Source organism: Ovis aries, chromosome 22 (genome assembly GCF_016772045.2).
Source record: "Ovis aries strain OAR_USU_Benz2616 breed Rambouillet chromosome 22, ARS-UI_Ramb_v3.0, whole genome shotgun sequence".
NCBI lineage: Eukaryota > Metazoa > Chordata > Mammalia > Artiodactyla > Bovidae > Ovis > Ovis aries.
In genome coordinates this window covers 21,519,610-21,543,925 of record NC_056075.1, presented here as the reverse complement: position 1 = coordinate 21,543,925, position 24,316 = coordinate 21,519,610, and the positions used below count along the sequence as shown (strand labels likewise).

General features: G+C 38.4%; 1 protein-coding gene and 1 long non-coding RNA gene across 3 annotated transcripts in view; one reads left to right on the top strand and one right to left on the bottom strand.

Annotated features, from left to right (window-relative positions):
* Positions 1–17,624, bottom strand: part of SLF2 (SMC5-SMC6 complex localization factor 2) — a 41,662-nt gene extending 24,038 nt beyond the window's left edge. The window contains exons 1-9 of one of the 2 annotated variants that reach the window (XM_004020113.6): positions 17,335–17,624; positions 14,764–14,807; positions 13,534–14,258; positions 12,467–12,524; positions 7,595–8,580; positions 6,546–6,616; positions 3,715–3,837; positions 2,750–2,917; positions 1,729–1,831 (exon numbers count right to left, since the gene is read on the bottom strand). In XM_004020113.6, the coding sequence (XP_004020162.1) occupies positions 1,729–1,831; positions 2,750–2,917; positions 3,715–3,837; positions 6,546–6,616; positions 7,595–8,580; positions 12,467–12,524; positions 13,534–14,258; positions 14,764–14,807; positions 17,335–17,474 (2,418 nt within the window). In that variant the 5' untranslated portion in view covers positions 17,475–17,624. The remainder of the gene's footprint in view (positions 1–1,728; positions 1,832–2,749; positions 2,918–3,714; positions 3,838–6,545; positions 6,617–7,594; positions 8,581–12,466; positions 12,525–13,533; positions 14,259–14,763; positions 14,808–17,334) is intronic. The other variant, XM_012102799.5, reaches the window with a different exon arrangement.
* Positions 17,237–18,249, top strand: LOC121817632 (uncharacterized). Its single transcript, XR_006057654.1, has 2 exons — positions 17,237–17,574; positions 18,080–18,249. It is a non-coding gene; the product is annotated as an uncharacterized LOC121817632 (long non-coding RNA).
* The last annotated feature ends 6,067 nt before the right edge of the window (positions 18,250–24,316 follow it).

Below are 24,316 nucleotides of genomic sequence, written 5' to 3'. Positions count from 1 at the left end.
TTAAGCACAGGAAGCAAATGTTCCTGCCCCACAGTCTGTCCCACCTGTTATTCTCTCTGCCTAGAATGCTCTTATTTATCATTTGACATAACTATTAATATAAATGTACACTCATTTACGGTCTGTCTCTTCTATACTAGAACATGGGTTTCGAGAAATCAGAAAGTTGTTTTTATTACTGCTCTCTCCAGTAGTACCTGCCACAGTTGGCACTCAAATATGCCAGCTATATGAAAAATGGAGAAACTATACTGGAATATCTAGTTCTTGCCAAATATGAGATTTTTTGAAATGCAATCTTAAAAGTCCAAAATAGAAATTGCATGTTTCCCCTACTTCTCGCTTCGTACTCTGATACCACTGATATTGATATTTATAAAGTTACCATGTAGATATCATAAAATTAAGGTAATTATTTAAGTGAATTTAAAAGTTAAATATGGAACTTCCCTGGTGGTATGAGTGAAGTCGCTCAGTCATGTCCGACACTTTGCGACTCCATGGACTGTAGCCCACCAGGCTCCTCCATCCATGGGATTCTCCAGGCAAGAGTACTGGAGTGGGTTGCCATTTCCTTCTCCAGCGGATCTTCCCAACCAAGGGATTGAACCCGGGTCTCACGTATTGCAGGCAGACGCTTTACCATCTGAGCCACCAGCAAAGTAGTGGATAAGAATCCGCCTACCAATGCAGGAGACAAAGGTCAGATCCCTGGCCCAGGAAGATGCCACACCATGGAGCAACTAAGCCTGTGCACCACAACTACTGAGCCTGTGCTCCAGACCCCAGGACTCACAAATACTGAAGCCTGTGCACCCTAGAGCCTGTGCCCCTCAAAAAGAAGCCACAGCAATGAGAAGCCCTCGCACTCCAACGAAGAGTAGCCCCCACTCACCACAACTAGAGAAAGCCTGCACAGCAACAAAGAACTAGTGCAGCCAAAAATAAAATAAATTTAAAAGTTCAAAATGAACAGGGACGAGAAATACTCAGGTGGATCTGCACCTCCTCAAAACTGAATGGGGGAATATTAGCATACAATTCAAATCCTAACACTGTATGGAGCTGCTGGCACAAAAACAGGGGGAAAACGTAGGAGAAAAACTCCAGGTACATAAGCATTAGAAGACCTTTTCTAAAGCAAACTACAATAGTGATTTACCAGTGTGTTGAAATGTCTTAGGCACAACTAGCAGTACTGCCTATCCTGCACACTGTCTACATTGGCGTTTTTTTGGCAAACCTTTTCCATAAATTTGTATTCATTTATTGGCTGCACTGGGTCTTCGTTGTTGCATGCAGACTTTCTCTAATTGTGGCAAGCAAGGGCTACTTTGTTGTGGTGCTGGGATTTCGTTGGCTTCTCTTGTTGCAGAGCACAGGCTCTAGGAACTTGGGCTTCAGTATTTGCACCACATAAAGTAGCTGAGGTGTGCAGGCTCTAGGGCACATGGGCATCAGCAGTTGTGGCACATGGGTTTAGCTGCTCTGCAGCATGTGCAATCTTTCCAGAACCTGTATCCCCTGCACTGCCAGGTGGATTCTTATCCACTGTACCACCCGGGAAGTCTTGGTAACCTCTTTATACCAGTTTTTAACCCACTAAAATCATGGGTTTGATATGCTAGATTTTTTTTCTTTAGCAATATGCAAATAAGATTATATTTTAAAAGTTTACTTTTGACTGAAAAGTATAGAAAGAGACACTATCTCAAAAACATTTCTTACCCGAAACAGCCACTTTAACACAGGTACAGGACACTGGACATAGTGATAAGCCGAAGTAAGGAAGCCTTGTGTTGTCAAAAAAATTTGATCTGTTTTTCCTGACCTGAAAAAATACAGTGAAATCAATATGACTACTATATTCATGGCAAGAAACTTGTACCACCACACCTGACATAATCAGGGAAATGAACAAGCAAACCATTGCAGTCCGTGGAGGTGGACTCTGCCCTAATGTGGATAGGTTACTCACTAAAAAATTCAATCAGTGACCTCAAGCTGAACCAACCTGTTGGCCTGGTTCCAGATTTATCTGGTGGATGAATCTACATTAGCTGGCAGTGTTAAAGGGCCTATCAACTCTCAGAACACTGTCCACTTTTGCCAGCCTGGGTTTGTACTTCCCCAAAGCTCAACACCAGAATTAGTGCTCTCTCTCTCTGGGTCTGAACTATCACACACCGAGAGAAATTAGACTAGTCTGGGTACTATGGTAGAGACTGTTAGTTGCCTATTCTGACATCTATTTATGTCTTTCCTCTTGGTAAATGAACTCTGGGGTTTTTAGCTGGGCACACTGGCTGCCTGAAATAAAAATCACTCCCAGGCTTCCTTGCAAAGCTAGGTGTGGTCATGCTGACTAAGTTCTACCCAACTAACTCTAAGTTGAAGTGTTGTGTGGGGCTTCTGGGAATTTAAATGTAAAGGCTGGAGCTCCAGTAGCACCTGAAGCAACCAAGTGCTAAGGATGGTGAAGAAGAAAGACTATATTTATTGTGTAAGCTCTTGTTGTTTTGACAGTCATTGTTATTAGATACTGATCTTAATCTTAACTAGTAAAGGCATGAGATATGCCAAACGACTATCTTACACTGCTTCAAATAAACACAAAGAGCAATAATAATGAGGACTAAGAAATGGGATAAGTCTTAATAGAAATTAACCTTTCAGAAGAATTGCTTCAAGTCAGTAATCTTTTAATCCTTATACAGGAAAAAGCAAGATGTCTAATTTTCCTACTTACTTAAGAATAAGCTTTTCTACAGCACTTTGTCCGATAAAACCAGAGTCTCTTAAATCCAAAGTATACTGACTGAAAATTTTTCCAGAATTAAGGAAATTAAATATTTCTTCGCCTGGATGATGATCAGGAATAGCATCGATTGTAATTGAAAATTTCTTTAGAAATTCTCTGGAAAAAAAAAGGAAGTTATTGAATACTGAACAGTTATACTACATATAGTTTTGTATTTAAAGACACTTCTCTTAGGACCACTATTAACCCTAGATTAGAAGGCCTTAACATTTGCTTTTCAAGTCCACCCCAGATGGGTTAAGAACCCACCATATATTATTCATAAACAACCACCAATGGTCTATTTTATGAAAAACAAAATTTTTAAATGTATTTTTAATAGAGTGTATTTATGAAAAACATTGAGTGCTTTTTTTCCTCTGAATGATTTATCTAGTTTTATTGAGGTATAACAGACATACAACATGGTATAAGTTTAAAATATATACCATCAAGATGTGACTTAGATCTTGAAATGATTATTACAAGTTTAGTGAACATCCACCATCTTATACTGGTACAAAATTAAAGAAATAAGAAAAAAAATTTTTTCTTGTGATAAGAACTCTTAGGATTTACTCTTTTATCAACTTTCACTACAACATACAACAGTGTTAACCTTATTTCTCACGTTGCACATTACAACCCTAGTACTTATTTGTCTTATAATTGGAAGTTTGTACCTTGTGATCACCTTCATCCAATCCATCCTTCCTCTGAACCCTCTGCCTCTGAAAACCACAAATCTGATCTTTTTCTGTGGTTTGTTCTGAAGTAAAACTGACCTACAACACTGTTAGTTCCTGTTACACAACATAGTGACTTTGTACTTCTATACATTTCAAAATGATCACCATGACAAGTCTAGTTATGATGTACCACCATTTATAGCTATTTACTAATTCCCCACATACTTGTGCTCTTCTAAGAGGCCGTCTTCATCATCACTACTGTCGTGATCACCAATTCTGATTGGGGATTTAATGCCTCGGCCCTGCCTGATGTCTTCCTGTAGTTGCTTCTGCAGTTCATCTAGCCTGAGAAACAAAAGAACATTATAATAAATGGCTTAACCTAAAAATAAAAAATCTTTAGTTTATGTCTAAAAGCAGTACCTACAGAAACTCATTAAAAGACCTGACTATTTCTTTATGGCTAGAACTTCAAGAGGGCTTCCTGGATGGCTCAGCGGGTAAAGAATCCGCTTGCCAGTGCAGGAGACACAACAGACAAGAGTTCAATCCTGGGTCAGGAAGATTCCCTGTAGAAGGAAATGGCAACCCGGGTAGTCCAGTATTCTTGCCTGGGAAATTCCATGGACCAAGGAGCCTGACGGGCTACAGTCCATGGCATCAAAAAGAGTTGGACACAACTAAGCACACACCCACACAGGATTTTAAGAATGATGTCCAAATCATTTAGAGAAAGGGGAAGAAAAAAAATCACAAAGAATGAAAACTACTGACTTGATTACCTCTTCTAATCTTGAATGCTCCTCTGACTTCCAGTTAACTAGGCTTTCAGGAAGCAGTCGTCTTTACCGTTGTCACTGTCATGATCACAACGCTCATCACTTACTAAGCAGCTCCTATGACACTGTCCTAAGGACTTTATTAACTCTTAACCCTCACAACACCCCAGGAGATAGTTTGTTATCCATTTTATACAACAAGGAAACAGATATAGAAAAGCTAACTTGCTCAAGCTCACAATATAAAGGAGCTGGGATTCAACTACAGAGTCCAGTTCTGGAGTCCTTGCTCAGAGTGCTTGCCAAGATTAAGTTATTTTAACCAAGGCCCTTATTCCTAGCTCCAGCCCCACAGTAAGTACATGAGAAAACACACTGCTTTATCACTACAGGACAGTCATTAGATCAAACCATATCTCTCCTCTTGGTCTGTGGACTGTTCAGTTTTAAATAAGAAACTTCAGATTTGGCCTCAGAAATCACCTGAAATCATGAAACTTTAAAAGAATTTTACAGTAGACAGGAATTCCCTGGTGGTCCAGTGGCTACAAATCCATGCTTCCACTGCAGGAGGAACCAATTCAACCTCTGGTTGGGAAACTAAGATCCTACATGCTATGCAATGCACATCAGTCCCTCATCAAAAGACTTTTACATTAGAGACAAATTTATTTCTCTGTTAAATTCAGAAAGGGGAATACTTCTTTCTTTTTTTTTTAATTTTTATTTTTACTTTATTTTACTTTACAATACTGTATTGGTTTTGCCATACATTGACATGAATCCACCACGGGTGTACATGCGTTCCCAAACATGAACCCCCCTCCCACCTCCCTCCCCAGGAATACTTCTTACTTACTAATTGTCTGTAACTCCTATACTTAGCTACTTGGAGACACATATATACCAACTTCAGGCCAGTTGAGGTTTTAGTGAAGTTCTCTGAGTCAGTTTTAAGGATAGTCTTTGAATTAATAAGGAATATTATTTTTTCTCTCTAATAAGCAAAAGCAGTTTGCAGCTAGTTACATAAATTCCACTAGGGTTACTATAATTTTCAAACTTTTTGATTTCTGTGTATGTGTGGGTGGTGGTGGGGTATCAGTCATAATTCTAAACTTCTTCCTCAAAAGAGTAACTTGATGTGAAAACACCCTGTCTAGTTATACTGGTTTCAAAACTTGGACTAGGTGGGCATACAAACAATTTAACAAGTATGAAGGTGCTGCTTCATACTTGTTAGGATGGCTATCATTAAAAAAAATCAGAAAAACCAAGTGTAGGTGAGTACATGGGGAAACGGAAACCTGTGTGCGCTACTGGCAGGAATCCAAAGTGGTACAGCCACTATGGATGACAGTATAGCAATTCCTCAAAAAATTGTTCACAGAATTACCAATGATCCAGAAATTCCACTTTCTAGATACCTACGCGAAAGAACTTAAAGTGGGGACTTGACGAGAGAATTTGTACACCCATGCTGATAGCAGAAAAATTTACAGTAGTCAAAAAATAGAAGCATCCCAAGTGTGTCAATCAACAGATAAATGGAAAAACAAAATGAAGTATATACATAAAATGGAATATTCAGCTTTAAAAAGGAAGGAAATTCTGACACATGCTACAACATGGATGAACCTTGAAGATCTTACACTAAATACAACAAGCCAGTCATAAAAGGACAAATACTGTATGATCCCATTTACATGAGGTACCTAGAACAGTCAATTTCATAGTAAAAGAAAGAGATGTAGCTGCCAGGAGCTAGAGGCAAGGAGAGAATAGGGAGTTACTATTGAATGGGTACACAATTTCAGTTAGGGAAAATGGAAAAAAGAAAAGTTCCAGAGATGGATGGTGGTGATGGTTGCACAACAATGCAAATGAGTGCTAGGTAATGCCTGTGAAGTACTTAAAAATAACTGAAATGGTCAATTTTATGTGATGTATTTTTGGCCACACACACAAAAAAAAAATACAAAAAAATCTTTTCTACCCATGCTTTTGATCAAGAATTTTAGCTACCAGATACTAGCTGTGGTAAGCAGAAAGGAATTCATACTACTAATGGATGCAGTATACAATAAAAACCAGTATCTTCCAATTCAGCCTGTAAACAAAAACACCTTATTTTTAACACAAATGACAGTGAAACTATAATAGCACTAGCACAAAATACCTGCTAATTTCTCTATTTTTTTTTTAAGGTAAATTAAAAGCCAGACATACGAACAGTACGTTAAATTTAGCAAGATAGCCATGATGCTAACCTACCTGTGTGTGTCTTCCATCTCCTTCACTAGACGTTCTAAAGTATTTGTATAAGTCCCACTATGAGCATGTTCCTAAAATAAGAAGAAAATTTAGGAATACTTCATAACATATCTTAGCAGAAGAATTGGGATCTTTTAAGTTACTCAGAAACTAAAAAATAAATTTTTTTTAATAACCTGGGCCAGGAGGATATATTTTTTTAAAAAATAATTTTCACCATCATGCTTTAAATTGAGAATTTTGTAGGCAGGCAATTTGATTTTACCATCTATTAGGAAAAGGCACTTTATCATAAAAACCCTGCTAGTCTTAGGAACTGACTGCCAACACCCAAGGGCTCCATGGCTACCCTGTCTTTATTTTTAAATTCTATTTTACTGGAATTAAACTACTAATTTTTAGGTGTTACTATGAAACAATAACACCTTCCCCACCAAATTTTACACACATATGAAAATTTAATTCAGCTTATTCCCAAGATAGCATGAAGCACTTCATAAATAAAATTGCACACCACAATTAACAACATTTCTACACTCTACCTTCATTTACAGCAGTGGTCTCCAAAGCAGGGGGTGTGCAAGGTGATCCATTGGGGTGCAGGAAGAAAATAATAGAACTTCTATTTATATGGAACTTCTATAGAAACTCCAGTAGAACTTACTCTATATTAACTTCTATATAACTTCTATAGAAAAATACCTTTTCTTCTTCCTTTCATATTGTTTTTTTCATATGCTTTAGAAAGTACATAGCAGTATAGTAATACACGTATATAATCTATAAGTATACATATATTGGGCTACATGCTCTAAATTTGTTTTACTAATAAAAGTGTATCTGATCAAAGAAGTTTGGAGACCACTGATTTACAGTTATAAAGCTAAAAATGTGGGAAACCCATTCACCAAAAAAGAACTATACTGCTTTCAGTCTGAGTTGTAACAAACACTGAATTTTAAAGTAAGTTCTAACAGATCTATCGCTCTTTCACTAGTCAATCCATTTTTCTCTCTTCAAGTAAAGATAGATGTCGTAGAACTACTTACTGTATAGTCTGATGACTGAGATCTAAGCCCTTTAGAAAGAGCTGGAGGCTTTCCTGTAGCTGTAGGAGTCTGATTGAAGTTCAAAGCCATTATTTCTTCCAGTGATTTTAATGTTTCCTCTTCCTCATCACTCTCTAGGTTATAACCTAAACTTTCTTCATCACTATCAAAATCACCCCTTAGTTTCCTTTTCAGTGCACTGCTACCTGCATTAGAATTTCCTGAACACTCTTTATCTGAAGGGGCTTTATCTGAAGGTGCTGGTGGGCTTGGAATACATGGCACAACTTCCAAAGCAGCTGGGGAAGACTTTGTAGGAGTGCCATATTCTGAACGTAAAGATCCCTCAGAAATTTTCCCTGAAGATATGTTAGAATCAGCCTTATTAGTCTTTGCTTTGTGTTCCTTGTGTTTGGAGGACTCTGTAGAATGCCCAGAACATTCTTTAGGTGAAGAACGCTCTTTATCTTTTTTAGGAACTGGAAGAGTGCAATTTTTAGCATTTAATGGAACCCGAGAGGAACCAGCACTTGGAACATGGGAAAGCAAAGGTAGAAGTTTTGTCTCCTGTGATGCCACAGAGCTAGCAGTTTTATTTTTCTGAAGGTTGCTAGCTTTTTTAACTGCAGACTTTTCCTGAGGTAAAGATAAGTGGGGTTTCGGTATCTTAGTCTCTTTGGTACTTGCCACACGGATTTGGTCACTACCACGGATTTGGTGCCCAGAATTTGTAGGTGTCAAGCCTGCAGAGGAGCAATCAGCTTCTTCATTTGGGTCCTTGGATATATCTTCCAAACGCAATACATCACCAGGTGTCTTCAGTGCAATATGCTTTATAAATTTTTCTTTCTGATGTGGTCCATCGGGACGCTTCTCAAGGAAGGACTCTTTTGCTTTTGGCATTATAGATTCTCTTGTGCTTTTCAGATCTGAGTCCACAGAGTTCCTTTTTCTTTTCTCAGGGAATTTATTCTGCTTAGAGCCTGCTAAAATTTAATTTTTGCCAGATTAGTGAAAATATACTTTTCTATCTTATTAAAGTTTATTCAAAGAGTGTCTAGAACACCCTGACAAAGCATTTAAATTCTAAAAGCTTAGGCTGAGATTATCACATATGGAATGAGGAAAAAGTTAATAATATATTTCTTTGACATACTCATGTCAAAGAAATTTAGTCTAAAGCGAATGACAAATGCTCATTTTCACTCAAAAGCTATTAAAAGTTTATTACCTAAATAGAATTAAAGGTGTTACTTGCCAAAATACTAAAAAGCTGTATATCTGTATCAAGGAAAGGTAATTTCTCAAAAAAACTTCCTGTAAGTATTTCCCCCTACTATTAAATTGTTTATTCTTTCCCATTTATCTCTCTAATCCTCAGCTGTGTTTTGGGTTGAAGTGTAGCTCCCAAAATAATATGGGGAAGTGTTAACTCCCAGAACCTCAGACTATGACCTGAATTAGAAACAGGGTTTTTATAGGGGCAATCAAATTAAAATGAGGTAATTAGGGTGAGTCCTAATCCAATATAACAGGTATCCTTATAAAAAGGGGAAATTTGGACATGGAGAAAGACATGCAGAGGGAAGATAATATGAAGACACATACAAAGAAGATGCCATGTGACCGGAGTGATCCATCTGCAAATCAAGGAATGCCAAGAATTGCAGATAAACACAAGAAGCTGGAAGAAGTAAGGAAGCATTCTTTCCTTAAAGTTACTGAGAGCATGGCCCTGCTGATAACCTTAGTTGGGGAATTCTAGCTTCCAGAATCATGAGACAATAAATTTTTGGTGTTTTAAGCCATCTAGTTTTAGATACTTTGTATGGTAGCTCTAGGAAACTAATACAACTTGACTCCATGTTAGGAACTCCATCCAGAAGCACTTTAATTTTAAACACCACATATACATGAATTAACCAGTTTTTTAAAAATTTCCGTGTTTAAAAATGTGATGTTTCATTAATTCATTCTGAAAAATTCACTATTTATATAATTAGTATTCTCAAAATCAAATTTCCCTAAACCAAGTTTCTACACATGGACAGATGTCCCCACATCTCAAGTTGGATTTAAAAAACAAAAAAAACTCAAGAAGTTAGGCAATTATTTGGATAAGCTTATCAATACACAGTCTGGAAAATCAGTATGTAAGAATGAAAAATTAATTAATAATAAAATGTTCCAGGACTTCCTTGGTGGTCCAACTGGTTAATAATCTGCCTGCCAAAGCAGGGGACGTGCGTTTGATCCCTGGTCTGGAAGATTCCACATGCTGTGGAGTAACTAAGTCTGCGTACTACAACTACTGAGCCCAGCTGCCACACCTACTGCCCCTGTGCCCTAAAGCCTGTGTTCCACAAAAGAAACCACTGCAATGAGAAGCCCAAGCACCACAATTGAAGAGTAGCCCTCACTCGTTGCCAACTAGAGAAAAGCCTGTGCATAGCAATGAAGACCCAGTGCAGCCATTAATATACAAATTTATATAAAACAAACAAACCCAGGGGAACTTCCCTGGTAGTCCAGTGGCTAAGACTGTGCTCCCAATGCAGGTGGCCTGGGTTCAATCCCTGGTCAGGGAACTAGATCCCACATGCTACAACTAAGACCCGGTTCAGCAAATAAATTAAAACAAAAACAAACTCAATCCCCCAAGAGCTCCTGTCTGCATTCTTCTACAGATATTTCCTATTAGCTGATAAATCATTCTATGCTCTCAGTTTTCTGGGGTTAAATGTCTTAAAATGACAGGGATCCTTTATAGGGCAGGATGACAAATCAAATAACCAAGAAAAGAGAAGACTTGGAGAAGACAAGTCTTCATGATTCTTTTTGTGTCTCCTATACAATCTGTAGGTTGAATGAATGCTTTACAACATTTCAAATACTTATTAATATAGAAAATACTCAGATAAGACAAGGACTGAGCTTGTAAAAAGAAAAAGGAAAAACGAAAAAGCAAAGAAAAAAAGAGAAAAATCCAAATGCTCAATAGAAGACTGGCTATTACTAAATAATAGATTAAGTTGATCCTCAGAATTCAACCACAGGACAGGGCTCTGGAAGATCAATAAGCTAAATGCCTATCCTATCAACATTGCTGAAGTCCCTGAACTTGTATGTGATTAATGAATGTGTGATTATGTGTATTATCACAACTGTTAAGTGTAATAACAATAATGTAAATAGAACCTAACATCTGGATTAATATCTACTCACTATTTAGGGAATACCTACATGTGATGTGAAGAACCAACTCATTGGAAAAGACCCTGATGCTGGGAAAGACTGAGAGCAGGAGGAGAAGGGGGCTACAGATGATGGGATGGTTGCATGGCATCATTAACTCAATGGACAGAAGTTTGAGCAAACTCTGGGAGATAGTAAAGAACAAGGAAGCCTGGTGTGCTGCAATCCATGGAGTTGGAAAGAACTGGACACGACTTAGTGACTGAACAACCACAAATTCACTATCAGATAAACATGCTTCATGTTATCTAGAAAAAAAAATCCCCGTATGCTCTTAATAGTCTACTGATATTCAACTGAAGTATAAATGTATATTAAGATTATTATACCATAATTATTAATGGGGATTATGAAAACAAAAATATAAGCAAAAGCAATCATCTTAAACCTGCCTATGAAAATAGAAAGAACCTTTTTCAAGCAGTGTTCAAGAAGTGTAGTATATAGGATTATGTAAAAGGAAACCACTTCAGTTACCACGAATGAAATCTGCAAACCCATGAACTGAAGAGAACTGGCTGAAGAGCTTATTGGCAACACCATTACCAGTGGCCCCTTATACTAGCAGAGCTAGTGTAAAGATGTCTTGTTTTTCCCTTCAACAAATATGTTAGCACAGTGAGTACATGAGCAATCTCACGGCTGCAAATTTATTGTTCTTTTACTGTAATGTCAAAATCCACTAAAATGTGATCACTAAAACCAAAAATGTTGTGAAAATTAAAACAAACAACACAGATCACTTGGTCAAAATGCAATACACCTCTAGAATGTACAGAAAACAGAGTTTTACATGAAACCAGAAGAAGAATGAGTCAAAACTGTCTCTTTGTACCTGTCTTTTCATCTCTAAAAGCAAGGATGTGAATCAAATGATGATTCACAAAGCACACAGTAAGTGCTCAGTAAATGCTGGCTATTATCAGTACGTCCAATGTATCTTACTGATTGTAGAAATCTGTAAAGCCCACTTTTCAAAGTCTGCAGTCACAGCAGAAAAAATGAGATATACCAGATTATTATTAACAGCGGGCATTTTTGGTGGCCTTTCTTTTTCTATGTTATAAACATTCGTGGTGGTTGAATTTCACAGGGTTTTACCTTCTAGTTAAAAAGAATACTTTGAGAATTACTGAATTAACAGTAGCTATTTGTTATATATTTTATCAAGATACTGAAAGTATAAACAAATATCATATAGGTGTCCTTGAATTTGATAATAAAAAGGGATCTTTATATTTGAAATATTAAGAAACACTGTCTTGAACCGTTAAGTTTCACTTAAACAGAGCATCTGCAATATCAAGACCTCAGTCCATAATTCAAGAATATAAGATTATGCTTCTTAATGTAGCCAAAGATTCAGAAGTAGAACACTGAATTCCAATATGAGAAACACATTGTAAGGAACTGTTGAAGACGGCAAAGAGTCAAGACAAACTATTTTTTACACATACTGAATTCAAGAACTATTCCTTCTGAATATAACTTTCCCAAACTTTAACCTGAGACACCCAATTTACCTCTAGCAAGGAAACTGTACATTTAAACAAAGTAAAAACCAGTGCCATTAAGATGCAAATTTATTTAGAATTCTTAAATTTACTTTGATTCTACCTGAAGCAGGTCCCCATGAATCAGAAGAGGATCTTTTTCTTGAGAGATGTCCGTTTTCCTATTAGCAAAATGAGAAAAAATTAATTAGGAGTTGAGAGCAGTCAAGAATGTGAATTTTTCTTCATTATATTTAAACGAAGATTTCTAGACTGACTAAAGCAAGCATCAAATTTGGAAGTAAATCCAGATTTCTACAGCAAAATATTTTAAACACAAGTCTTTTCTGAAAAATGAAGTACCTCTGTATTATATGTAAAAATGTCAATTTTCATACTGTAAATTTAGAAATTTAATGCACCACCAAACATTGAAATCTTATGAAAATGAACCAAACATTACTACATCTATTGGTCATTAGCAAATCTCACTGGTAAAGCCACCGAAGTCCCTGTAAGTAAACCCATGAGTTTACAAATATATTTCCAGCTATTCACTCTTAGAATGTCATAGTTTGGTTTATTTTTGGTCCATCTGGTTTTAAAACCATAGCATCTTATATTTACATAGCACTTTGTTATCTCATCTTCCTTTAGTTGCTCAATACGTAGAGACGCTCTTTTGAAACAGGTATACTTAACAAGTTGACTTTCCAGGGGAGAGGGACAGTTTTTATGCTAATCTAAATTTGGTCTATTCTCAAAAGAGAAATCTGATGAGCTTAAGATGTATTTGGATAGTTTTCTAAGATGTCATCATTTTGTAGGTTTTCCAGGGCCCATGCTTAATTATTTAAGACATACATAACAAAAACCAGTGATTCTCAAACTTCAGGGCAGCCTAATTTAAAAATAACTGTACTCACCTCAAAAAAAAAAAAAAAAAAAGTGCTTATTTTCCTGATTAAGGAACATCTTTGTTCCTGGTCTGAAAAAATTAAGGGCAGAAAACACTGCTTTACATCGGCCATCAGAAATGTTTTGATGGACAGTTAGAGGAAACAATGAAACTAGTTTCTGTATCACTATTTCCTTAACAAAAGGCACTGTATTGTTATCAAACATTTTTATGTTTAGTATTCTAAATATGATAAAACAGTAGCAAGCTAATTTAGCATTTATTGCACATACCAGGTTTGAAAGATTACTGTTTCCAGCTGTGACATCATTCTGTTTACTCAGTTCCTGCCTTGGTTTGCATTTTCTTTCTATACTAGAAGATTTTAAGGAAAGATTGCTTGCTTCTGAGAAAGAATTTTCTGAGTTGATTCTCTGCTCCATTTGCTCCCTTCTCAATCTCTTTAGTTCTCTTTCTCTGCAGTAAGAAGCTAGAGATGACTGGAACTTAGGTCCCAGTGGGCTTTCTCCTGGGTGGTGCCTGGATAGGCTGCTCCTGCTGCTAAGACTTCGGGAGCTGTTCTTGAAGATGTCAGCTTCTGTCACCGTGGCCTGCTTCTTAGAATCTGCACTGATCCTGCCTCGATTGCCATCATTCTTCTCCCTGCTATTTTCATGAATGAAATGTGACTTCCTTCCCTCTGGAGACTGATGTTTTTTCTTGGTCTCTTTTGACAAGAGATATGAAGGAGGAACGTATTTTGTAACTGCCTTTGAATATTTGGTGTCCAGTGACACACAAGGCTGACGTGACTCATGTATACCACGGTCTCTATGGTGCTCTTTAACACCTTTTATGAATGCCTCTAAGACGGGGCTCTTTTCTGATGGCACTCTTTTGGGTTTAGAACTTTTTGGTGAGGATAGTTTCCTTTCAAACTGCTCTGTCCCACTGATGGACAATCCACTTTCTCCATATTTGATGTTCGATTTTTGTGGAGAATCCAACATACGTCTATCTGAATAGCCAATTAAAACAAATGCATATTGTATGTTATTAAAAATAGCACAAACTATTACACTTGTATAAATATTATAAATTAACACTTAAAATATTAAGCTATCACAAATGTTTTCAAATTTATATTTAAATAATGATACACATTTTATGGGGGACAGAAATTAAGACATGATTTTAAAGCCTTACTTTCATAAAGCTCTCTTTCATCACATCATGTAAGTTCTCCATGGCTCTATTTATGAAGTTACTTTAATCCAGAATCAAAATAGTATACTTAATGAACATTATTGACTTGAATCTTTAAATGTAAGAAAGCATAACAGCAAAGAGTTTCTTCATGATTTTAGAACTTGTTATCTTCGTAAATAACACTGTATCTTCTTTATATTTTCAATTTTGAGCACCATGTTTCATCAAATTAGTAAGTTTAGAGTAGATTTAAAAATTGACTCCATCTCCCTCCCCAAAAGATCCCACAGAAAATGCATGAATAGTATACATACCTTGTTTTGAAGCTGGTTTGAAGAAATCTATAATTGACTGTTTCCTGAAAATAAAAGCGTAACTAATATGGGATCACATTGGTAAATATTAAAACTTCAATAACTCAGATTAAGTTGAGAATACTAGTAGATTTAGACTAGAGGCTAAATTTCACTATCTGGCTTAATCATGTTCTGACAATACTGCTTTACTAAGCTGATTATAAAATTTTTTTTTAAATATAGTTCACCAGTTCCTGTAGGAGTAAATTTATAAAAGCAAAACTGAAGTTTATATACTTTTATAGTACAAAAATGATAAAACTGGAGTGTGGATCAAAGGAATTGGTGGGCAGTTTTTTAGGACTGAAAGGCTTGCTGCTATGTGGGAGAATAAAAGAACCTAAAGGGATCTGATCCTATTCCGATATCTCCAGTGACAGGTACAAAATTTGTTCTCAAGATGTTTGCTGAATGAATAATGGAGATTATAAAAACCGATTAAAACTTGAGCAGACTCTTAAGAAGAGTAGATGGTAGAATGGCAAATATGGGTGATTTTGCTGGTTTGGAGAGGCAGCTAAAAGAATGTGCTGAGCAGAAGGCAGAAAAAGATCTAAGCTTATACTATATTCTTTATACACTACAGTGGGATGTTAATCTAATAGCAAAAATTGAATGAGGAGTGTTTCAAAGTCTTAATGTATTAAGAATTCTTAAGGTATTTACAAAATCAATGTGTTGCCCGGGAAAAAGAACAAAACAGAGAAAAAGACGTTAAGGAGTAAAGGATAATAAAAACCAAACTTTTTAATTTTTAAGGATTTCTGCACTCTACAGTGAACACAAAGTGAAGTAGGACCATATTACCAGAATTTATCTGATTTGTTCATGTATTTAGTTTCCAACTGCACAGAGTGGTAGAGCAAAAAAATCACCTTTCTGGCAAATTTTACTAAAATTTCTTCATTTTAGCTGAAAGAAAGTAAGCGGTAGACAAGTTCCCCTAAACATTTATCCACTATAAGACTGCTCAGAGAAAACTTGAGCAATGTTAAGTCCCTGAAGCTTATGCTGCTTTTACATCTTGCACTCTTTACTGGCCACATCAGAACTGCAATGCCCATCTTTAAGGGTGTACTAAGAGTCTACAATGTTTGTTTGAGATATTAATAGAAAAGCTAAGCAGCCTTGAATGAGTGACATGCTAAGGGAGAATCTATGCATTTTTTTCGCACTAAATAAACTACATCAGAGTAAAGAAATACTACAGGTTTTGCAAAGGGGAGAAGGATAATGCCTCGAGATTGGTTGAGTAAACGGAGGCGAGAAAGGACTAAAAAGCAGCTAATTAACTCAAAACAAGATAATACTGAATGTTTTTACATTAATTACTAAAAGTAACACTGTATCTCTTCCCTAAAGTATTACATCTTTTTGTTCATTACACCTGGGAGAAAAATGGCTTTGGGTATAACACACAAGAAACCAAATGTAACTTTCAAGAAGTAACAATCCTCTAAATTCAAATGCACAGAAAGGTCCATTATTTATTTATAACTAGTTAAAATTATTTGTAACAGCACACAAACCCTTATCTGAAACTTTTTTGGGAACCAATATGTTTTAGAAGTCTGAATTTACTGGATTTTAGAAAGGCGGTAACTTGGATGCATTATAGAAAGCCCCCAGTGGGGGCTGAGACTGCACTCTGTAAGCAAATACATAAACGTTTTTTCAGCAAAACGAGACTCACACTTAAAGAGAAAAAGACCAACTATAGCCTTCCTCTAGTTCTGGTCAGGTCTGGCTGCCAAGTTAGATGTGGTGCCAAACTTACTGAAAACTTTCGGTTTTCGTAACTTTCTGGCTTTCAGAATTAAGATAAGGGGTTGTGGACCTGTACCACAATATCAGAAGATAAATTTACTGTTAAACTAATATTACAAGTTTTCAAACTTAAAAAAAACAGTACCAAGTTCGAAGAGAATTTAAACATGTTTTATTATCAGAGAATGTCATTTGGTGAAATTCTCCATCTTTTTACATAGCTCCAACAAAATCTTTACAAGAAACCTGGCCCCTTGGAGAGAAAACACAACACATTCCTAATCTGCATGTTATTTAAATTTAGACTTATCGGGTATACTGGACTTTAAAGCAATTCGTGGAAGTGTTTCCCTCATCACATCTTACATAATTTCACCCACAATATAGAAAATGCTTATACCATACAACCACTAGGATGAGGAGAACTGACAATGCAGAGAAAACCACTTAAGTATGCATTTAGCAGTTAGGGCCCAGAGTCCAGCTAAAATAAAGGACAAAAATCACGTTCTGCCTAAGGCGGTTGGTTCGAAGCCATCCAGGCTGTGGTCACTAGACCGAGAACACCGTCCCAACTACAGAAAACGAGACTCGAGCTCCCAGCAGTCCCCGCGTGGAGGCGGGGCAGGGGTTTGCCAGGCCCCGGACGCGGAGGCCTGAGCTCGCGGAGGATGGCGGGAACTGGAAGAGCGACCGTCCGTAGACCTCCCTCATACCCTTGCCCCCGCGACCCGGCCCCTTCTCAAGCCCTCTGCACGGTACCTGTCCCCAGGCCTCTCTGTTTTCTTTCCCGCTGCAGCAGGGACGGTACTACCGGGTCTCAGATGGCAGCGCGGGGGCGACGACCCCGGGGCTGGGGATGAGGGGAAACCTGGCCTAGCGGGCATGCAGCGCCTTGTCATGTCGGCGCCGCTGTCGACGGCGGCATGAGCTGTAGCTGGAGAAGTTGGATGCGTGGTTGCCGTCTTGCTGCTGGGACTCGGGGATGCTGTCGGAGCAGAGGTGGGCGGCACCCCCTTCCCTCTTCATGGCGGTTCTCTCTCTTCGGAAGTGACTCCGGTGTGAGCGGGAAGGAACCGGAGGACCCACAGGAGGCGGGTCTTACTTGAAGCGGCGCGTTCTTATTGGCCGGCACCGGGGTCATTCCAGTAGTGGTGCAATAGAAAGCCGTAGCCTCTCAAGAGAAGGCAGGGTTTCGGGGGAGGGGAGGAGAGAAGGAACACTGTTTCCCCCCCGTCACGTGCACGGGGTGGGGGTGGGGCGCCTCGGCGTTCGTGCCGCGTCCGGCTTGGCGGGCACGCGGGGGCCGGAAGGCTCGGGCTGCCAAGGGCGCTGCGGTAGCTGGCGATACCCGTCTTGAGGAGGGCGAGGGGCAATATTTGCTGAAGCAAACCCGAGCCCAGCAGCTTCTCTCAATGAAGATGGCCAATAGTTGGGCTTCTTGTGTCACACAATTGTGCCTCAGAAATCCCCAGCTGTTCATTACATCGTTCTCTTAATATCTTAGGCCGAAGTGCCCTGATGCTGTCACCATTTCCTCGGTAGTCGGCACAACCCAATGTGAAGACTTGTTCATTGTATGAGGATTCTTGTTGAGTGCTGGAGTGGCTCCTCTCTCTCTCTTTTTATAAGAAGGAAAAAAAACCTCATTGAAATAAAGACTTTTTATTACACAAACGCATTTTGTTTCTCAGTTGCTGTGATGAGTTATCCATAAAGTCTCTGCAGCCAGATTCCATGGAGATTTTTGAAAGGAACATAAGGTCAGCTTTCAGTTACTCATGTTAAGTGTGGACAGCATAGATTAGTGAAAAGTGCCGCAGTCTCCCATCCTTTGTAAAGGGTTTGTGCTTTGGAGGCTTTTAGCTAGGGTTTTCCCTACAAACTGAGAGGCTGGTCTGAGTAGCTTCAGTTTCCACATCTATAAAATGGGCATTCTACTTTTTTGGGTAATTGCTTATAAAAATGATAAGCCAGGCCAAGTGCACAGCTCAGACACTCGCATGTATTTACTGTGCGAATGAATATTCTCTTGCCATTGTTCTTTAAACAGACTGTTTAACTTACTATAAAATCTTCCAGAGATGGGTGCGATATTGTTATAATAACTATTAACCAAAATATCAGTCTTAATGATGTTCAAACCATAACTGTCAGGCCTGTTCAATCAGTTGGATGAAACAAAATCTTAAATGACAATGAAGAATTTAGACAGGTCTTTCAAATATTGTACTGAGATGTAACTGCTTCTGTAGCTAAGCATGCCTAACTGGCCTGAAGTTCACCTCCTTCTCTCACCTGTTAGCCCTCAGGAGAAAGAATTAATGAGGAATAAAGTGGCTAACAGGGAGGGCAAAGAGGAGGGTAGAAGGTAAACTGAACATACAGGTCTCTCATTCATCCCCAAAGTATATATACATAGGTGGATACTAGGTAGTAGGGATGTAGGAGAGGAGCTACTGAAATAAGGGGCATTTTTCTGCTCCCAGTATCTGAGAAGTTACTATACCTAGCATTGTTTCTTAGATAAAAAAAGAATATAATAGAAGCTCAAAATGTGTTGGATGGTTAGTGACTTATATATTTATTAAGGGTTTTTACATGTTATTTCCAACCTCTTGTATAACTGTGTTCTGGGTGTTATGACACTAGCAAGTTCCTATTTCTGTAACTGCACATCTATAAAACATTTAATCTGATTCGTTTTATTGCATGCTCAGTCCATAAAAAAGAGTAATGCATAAAAGCATGTTCTGCATGATCAATTAGTTGCTTTTCTTGGATTATAGTATTTGAATCATCCAGCCTCCAAGATATCGCTTTAAAGGCTGTACTTATGCTACCAAACAATAGTTTTCGAATTTTCTTAATCTGAGCAACAGATTATGGAGTTAAGTGAGGCAAGAAATCCCTTGATCAATAAATGGAGATGGAGTCATAATAAAAACATAATTTAAAAAATCTCTTCTTAATAGGGAAGTAGTTATCTAAATCCTCAATAAGCATCAAGGCTCTTCTTTGTTTAAACTGTGTTTGAGAATGATGCAGATTTAGGTTGCAGGATGAAATATGCTCTACATATCAACCAGAACAGCTGGGAGCTTCTGAAGCTCTTCCCCCCTCCTGTAAATAGTGTTAGTCTCATTATGTGTTTTTAATCCCTTCTCTTACTTTGAATTTGTGTGTGTATATATCTCTATCTCTATGTACATAAATGGCCTGGAAGCTGTACTAAGTGAAAGATGTTGCCGGTGAGGAGACCAGGGTAGAGAAAAGCGGCTGGGGTGAGAGGATGATGAATAAAATAGACAAGGCTGAATTAGAGACTTAAAACCTCAGCCAAGATTGGATAAGTAAATGAAGAAATGAAGGCCAATGACCAAAAAAAGGCTAGTTTGAGAAGTTTTCTATGGATGAGGAAACAAAGACCACAGGAAGGGAGTGACTTCTAGGCATGAGGGTTCTATGGGGGTACTCAGCACAATTTAGCACCCTGTATTGTTAAAGACAATAGAGGAGCACAGACCCTGGCCTTGATGGGAAGGGACGAGTCAGTCAGTCACAGAAACAATGTTACGTGCAAAACAGATCAAATCTGCTGGGAGCCTCAAGCCCAGTGTGGGAATCCTGAAAGGAGTGACAGTATAGCTGATGCCAGAGATACAAACAGTCACAAAAAGAGAAAACAATTTAGGGAGATGGGCTCATGAAGTACCTTTGCAGGCAGGGACTCAGAACAAAAGGTCAGTAAGTTACACAGAATGTTACTAACAAGCTGGGAACTCTTTTGATTCTACAGTAATGACACAGTTTTGCTCTGACATTGCTACACTCTGGAAGAAGCCCCAAGGCTCTTATTGGAGGGTGCTCCAGGGCAGACTGAGAGACAAAGATGGGTTTGCTGCAGAACTGCCTGCTGGTGGCCAAGAATGTGTGTGTGGAGGGGAGGGTAGAGGGTGACCTGGGAAAGGGGATAAGGAGCAGACTCTGAAAAACAGGAAATAATTAACTTGAAAGCCTGACTGAGAAAGACCACGTGATGATCTGAGGGAGGGAAGGCAACCTCCAGCCTCTTAAGATCTGCACGAATCACTTTGCAAATAGATGCTGAACTCAAAACTGCCCAACAAGTGCTTGGAAAAAGCTCTGTGCTCAGTCACTCAGTCGTGTCTGACTCTGTGGCCCCATGGACTATAACCCACCAGGCTCCTATGGCCATGGGGTTTTCCAGGCAAGAATACTGAAGTGGGGGTGCCATTTCCTATTTCAGAGGATCTACCTGACCCACTAGCTTGGTTTTAAAGGGCTGCTGGGGAAAAACCAAATGTAATATGATATCATGTCATGTCCTGAAACTTTAACTTCCTGAGAGTTAATTAGAAAAACTGCAGAAGCAGATCTAATGTTAAGGAAAGGTTCTTGTTATTTCATTACAGAATGGTGCAAGATACTGTTTCCCACGCTTTAGAACATGAGTAACATATTTGTAATTTTTGACATACCTGAATGTTTCCTATATTAATATTTAACTAATATTTTTCTGTAACTCACTTTTTAAATGTAAACATTTATTTTAGAAGAAAACTTAAAAATCATTTTCCCACTTAGGGCTAACTTTCCAAATGAAAGCTAATTCTAAAAACTAATAAATAGTAACTAGAAAAAAGTCTCTGTTTTTTTCTAGAGACATCTTGTTTACTAGTTTGGGAGGCATAGATATCATTCATCTTATCTGAGAAATAAGAGACTGTAAATATTGGTTTGGAACTCCAGCCTCAATCAGGTGTTTTTCACACTGGGTTAGCCACTCATTAGAGGGTTTTGAAATTGATGTAATGAGTCACAGGCCACATGAAAAGAGAAAGAGAGACAATGGAATAGAGAGTGCACAGACTGTATGAGTATGTGTTGTTTCACAAGACTTTTACTTATTTCAGTTGCACGTATGTATTTTATATGGCAACGATATAAAAGGTATTTCTGTGGCCCTACTGTGGGCAGTAGTGGAAACTTGTGAAAGTTGTTGCTGTAATCTGTATTCATATTTCACACTTCTGTGTATTGGTGAAATAGAACAGCAGAAGCTGCTTGGAGGGCAAAAGATAGGCTTTCTTTGGTCACTCCTGCCGGTGGGGAAGGTGGAGAGGGGAACTCAGGCTCCCCTTATGTCCTTTCAAGACCATATTTTCCAGGAGTCAGGGAGGCTTGAAGAGGGAGGCAGACTGTCTTTTCAAAGGAGAGTGCCTTTACCCCTCCTAGGCTATAAGAACTTCAAGATGGGAAGGAGTGGCTGAAGTGGCCCTATCAGATCCCTCCTTGTCTTCAGTAATCTTGAGACTGTGAGGAAGAAATAGGAGGAAAGGGAAAATGATACAAAAGAGGTAGAAGGACCTTATACACCTTGTCCAACTCACCCCTCACGTGAAACCCTACCACCCTGCAAAGAAGAGAGTCTCTTTAAGGATAATACATCTGATCTCATACTTTTCCAATGCTCTTCCCAGGGTTCAACACACCTGTGATGACCTGTAAGACCTTTCTTTATTGGGCTATGACTTACCTCTTCAGAAGCATTCTACCACCACCGTTCCTTAAGCTGTAAACTTGCACAGCATCAAAGTACTGAACCCTCTATGCCAGGCATGACAAGATGGCCTCCTGAAGGAGCCACCTTTCATCACCTTCTTTTTAAACTTCCAAAGAGTTCTTTTGTAAAGGTATGGGATAACACTGAAAAATCAAGAAATTTCACACAAAATTCTAGATTTCTGGCTCCAAGAAGTACAAAGAGGGGTCTCATATTTCTATCTACAGAGGCTAGATAGATAGGTACGTGAATCAGGTCACTTCAAGGCCACCAAAGCCTGCTTGGCCACGCAACATGGATGCTGAGGTAGCAATAAAATGGAGTAATTTATCTGAACTCTCAACACTTGTGATGGCTTCCCAGGTAGCTCAGTGGTAGACAATCTGCATGCCAATGCAGAAGATACTGGAGACGTGAGTTCAATCCCTGGGTCCAGAAGATCCCCTGGAGGAAGAATGGCAACCCTCTCCAGTATTCTTGTCTGGAGAATCCCATGGACTGGGAGCCTGGTGGACTACAGTCCTTGGAGTTGCAGAGACGGACAGGACTGAGCACACACACACTCAACCCTTGTTAACAATATAAACTAGTATGGAACAATCTCTGAGATACCCTAAGTGAAAAATTGAGTTGCAGAACAGTGTATGCTACGGTGTATACATGTGCTATTGCTTATATAAATAAAAGAGTTATTTGTATGTATGTGCCAAGACTATCTCTGGAAGGATGCTGTGCTTTCCAGGTAACTTCCTAATGCAACATAGTATTCTACTGTAGGGACTGGCAAGTAACTTAGTTAAGTTAGTTCCCTTTCAGCCTTATATTACTGATAATGATGCAACAAACATTTATACCTTTATACTCACCTTTGTGAACATAGAAGCGTATCTCTATACATTGGGAAGGGAATTGCTGCGTCAAAGGACATGTATGTTTTATATTTCGATAGACAGCAACTATTGGTACTTCTGAGTGTCTAACCTGAGCATAGGTAAAGAAGCTCATAACAGCAGTTGCCTCTGGAGAGAGGTTTTCCCCTATTTGTGAAAAATATTTTATCAAGTGCATATATTACTTTTCCAAAGAAACACATATCGCTATCTCTGCTTATCTGTTTATCTATTATATCTATCATCTATCTATCATAAAATAAAAGGACCAATGGTTTTGGATGAAAAGTTATAATTGCTTTCCATGAAGACTTCACCAGATACCCTTCACTATTTCTATTAGCTTCTGTTCATTTCTCCTTCATTTCCCTTCCACTTGCCACTGACACCCTTGTTCCTACTGCCTCTTTTGGAGGACAACGTGGAGACCATTAAGTTACTTTCTCTGACCAGGGATTTGGTAGTAAAAACATTTGTGGATGGGTTCTCAAACTCAAGGTGCCTTTAGCAGAACCTCCTATCTTCCCTCCCTGACCTCCAGATTTAAGGTTCTCGCCTCCTGTATTTCTTATCTCAGTGGTTGGTTTCATCCCTCACCTGTCGCTCAAACCACAAACCTGGGAGTCCTACTAATCTCTCCCCTCTGTCACCCTCAGCTGCCACCTGGTATGTCATCAAATCAGTGATTTTGCCCTCTAAATATCACTGTGTCCTTTCTTAGCAAAAATAAAAAGGATGACAATATAAGATATTTGAGCAGACATGAGGAAAACAGTGCTCTCATATATTGCTAGTGGGACTGTAAATTAATTTTGCCATAACCACATACACACACACACACACACACACACACACACACACACCTGATTCTTTTTAGAACAAAGATATAGGCAAATACAGAGAATATTATTACAACATATTCAGCATTCTGAACTCACAACTATTAAACAATTTTAATCTTTTACTTCTCTTTCCTGGTTTTCTTTAGTTTTCCTTTATTTTTTAAAAGTCTTCATTGAATTTCTTACGACATTGCTTCCATTGTGTATGTTCTGGCTTTTGGGCCACAAGTCATGTGGGATCTTAGCTCCCCCACCAGTGATTGAACCCACACTCCCTGGGTTGGAAGATGGAGAGTCCCAACCACTGGACTGCAAAACAAGTTCCTGCTTTTCTTTAATTTCATAATAAAACATTATATGTTTTAAAAACATATAACATTATTTATGGGAGTAGCTAAGTCTTTTTTTTAATTGACACTGCAGTT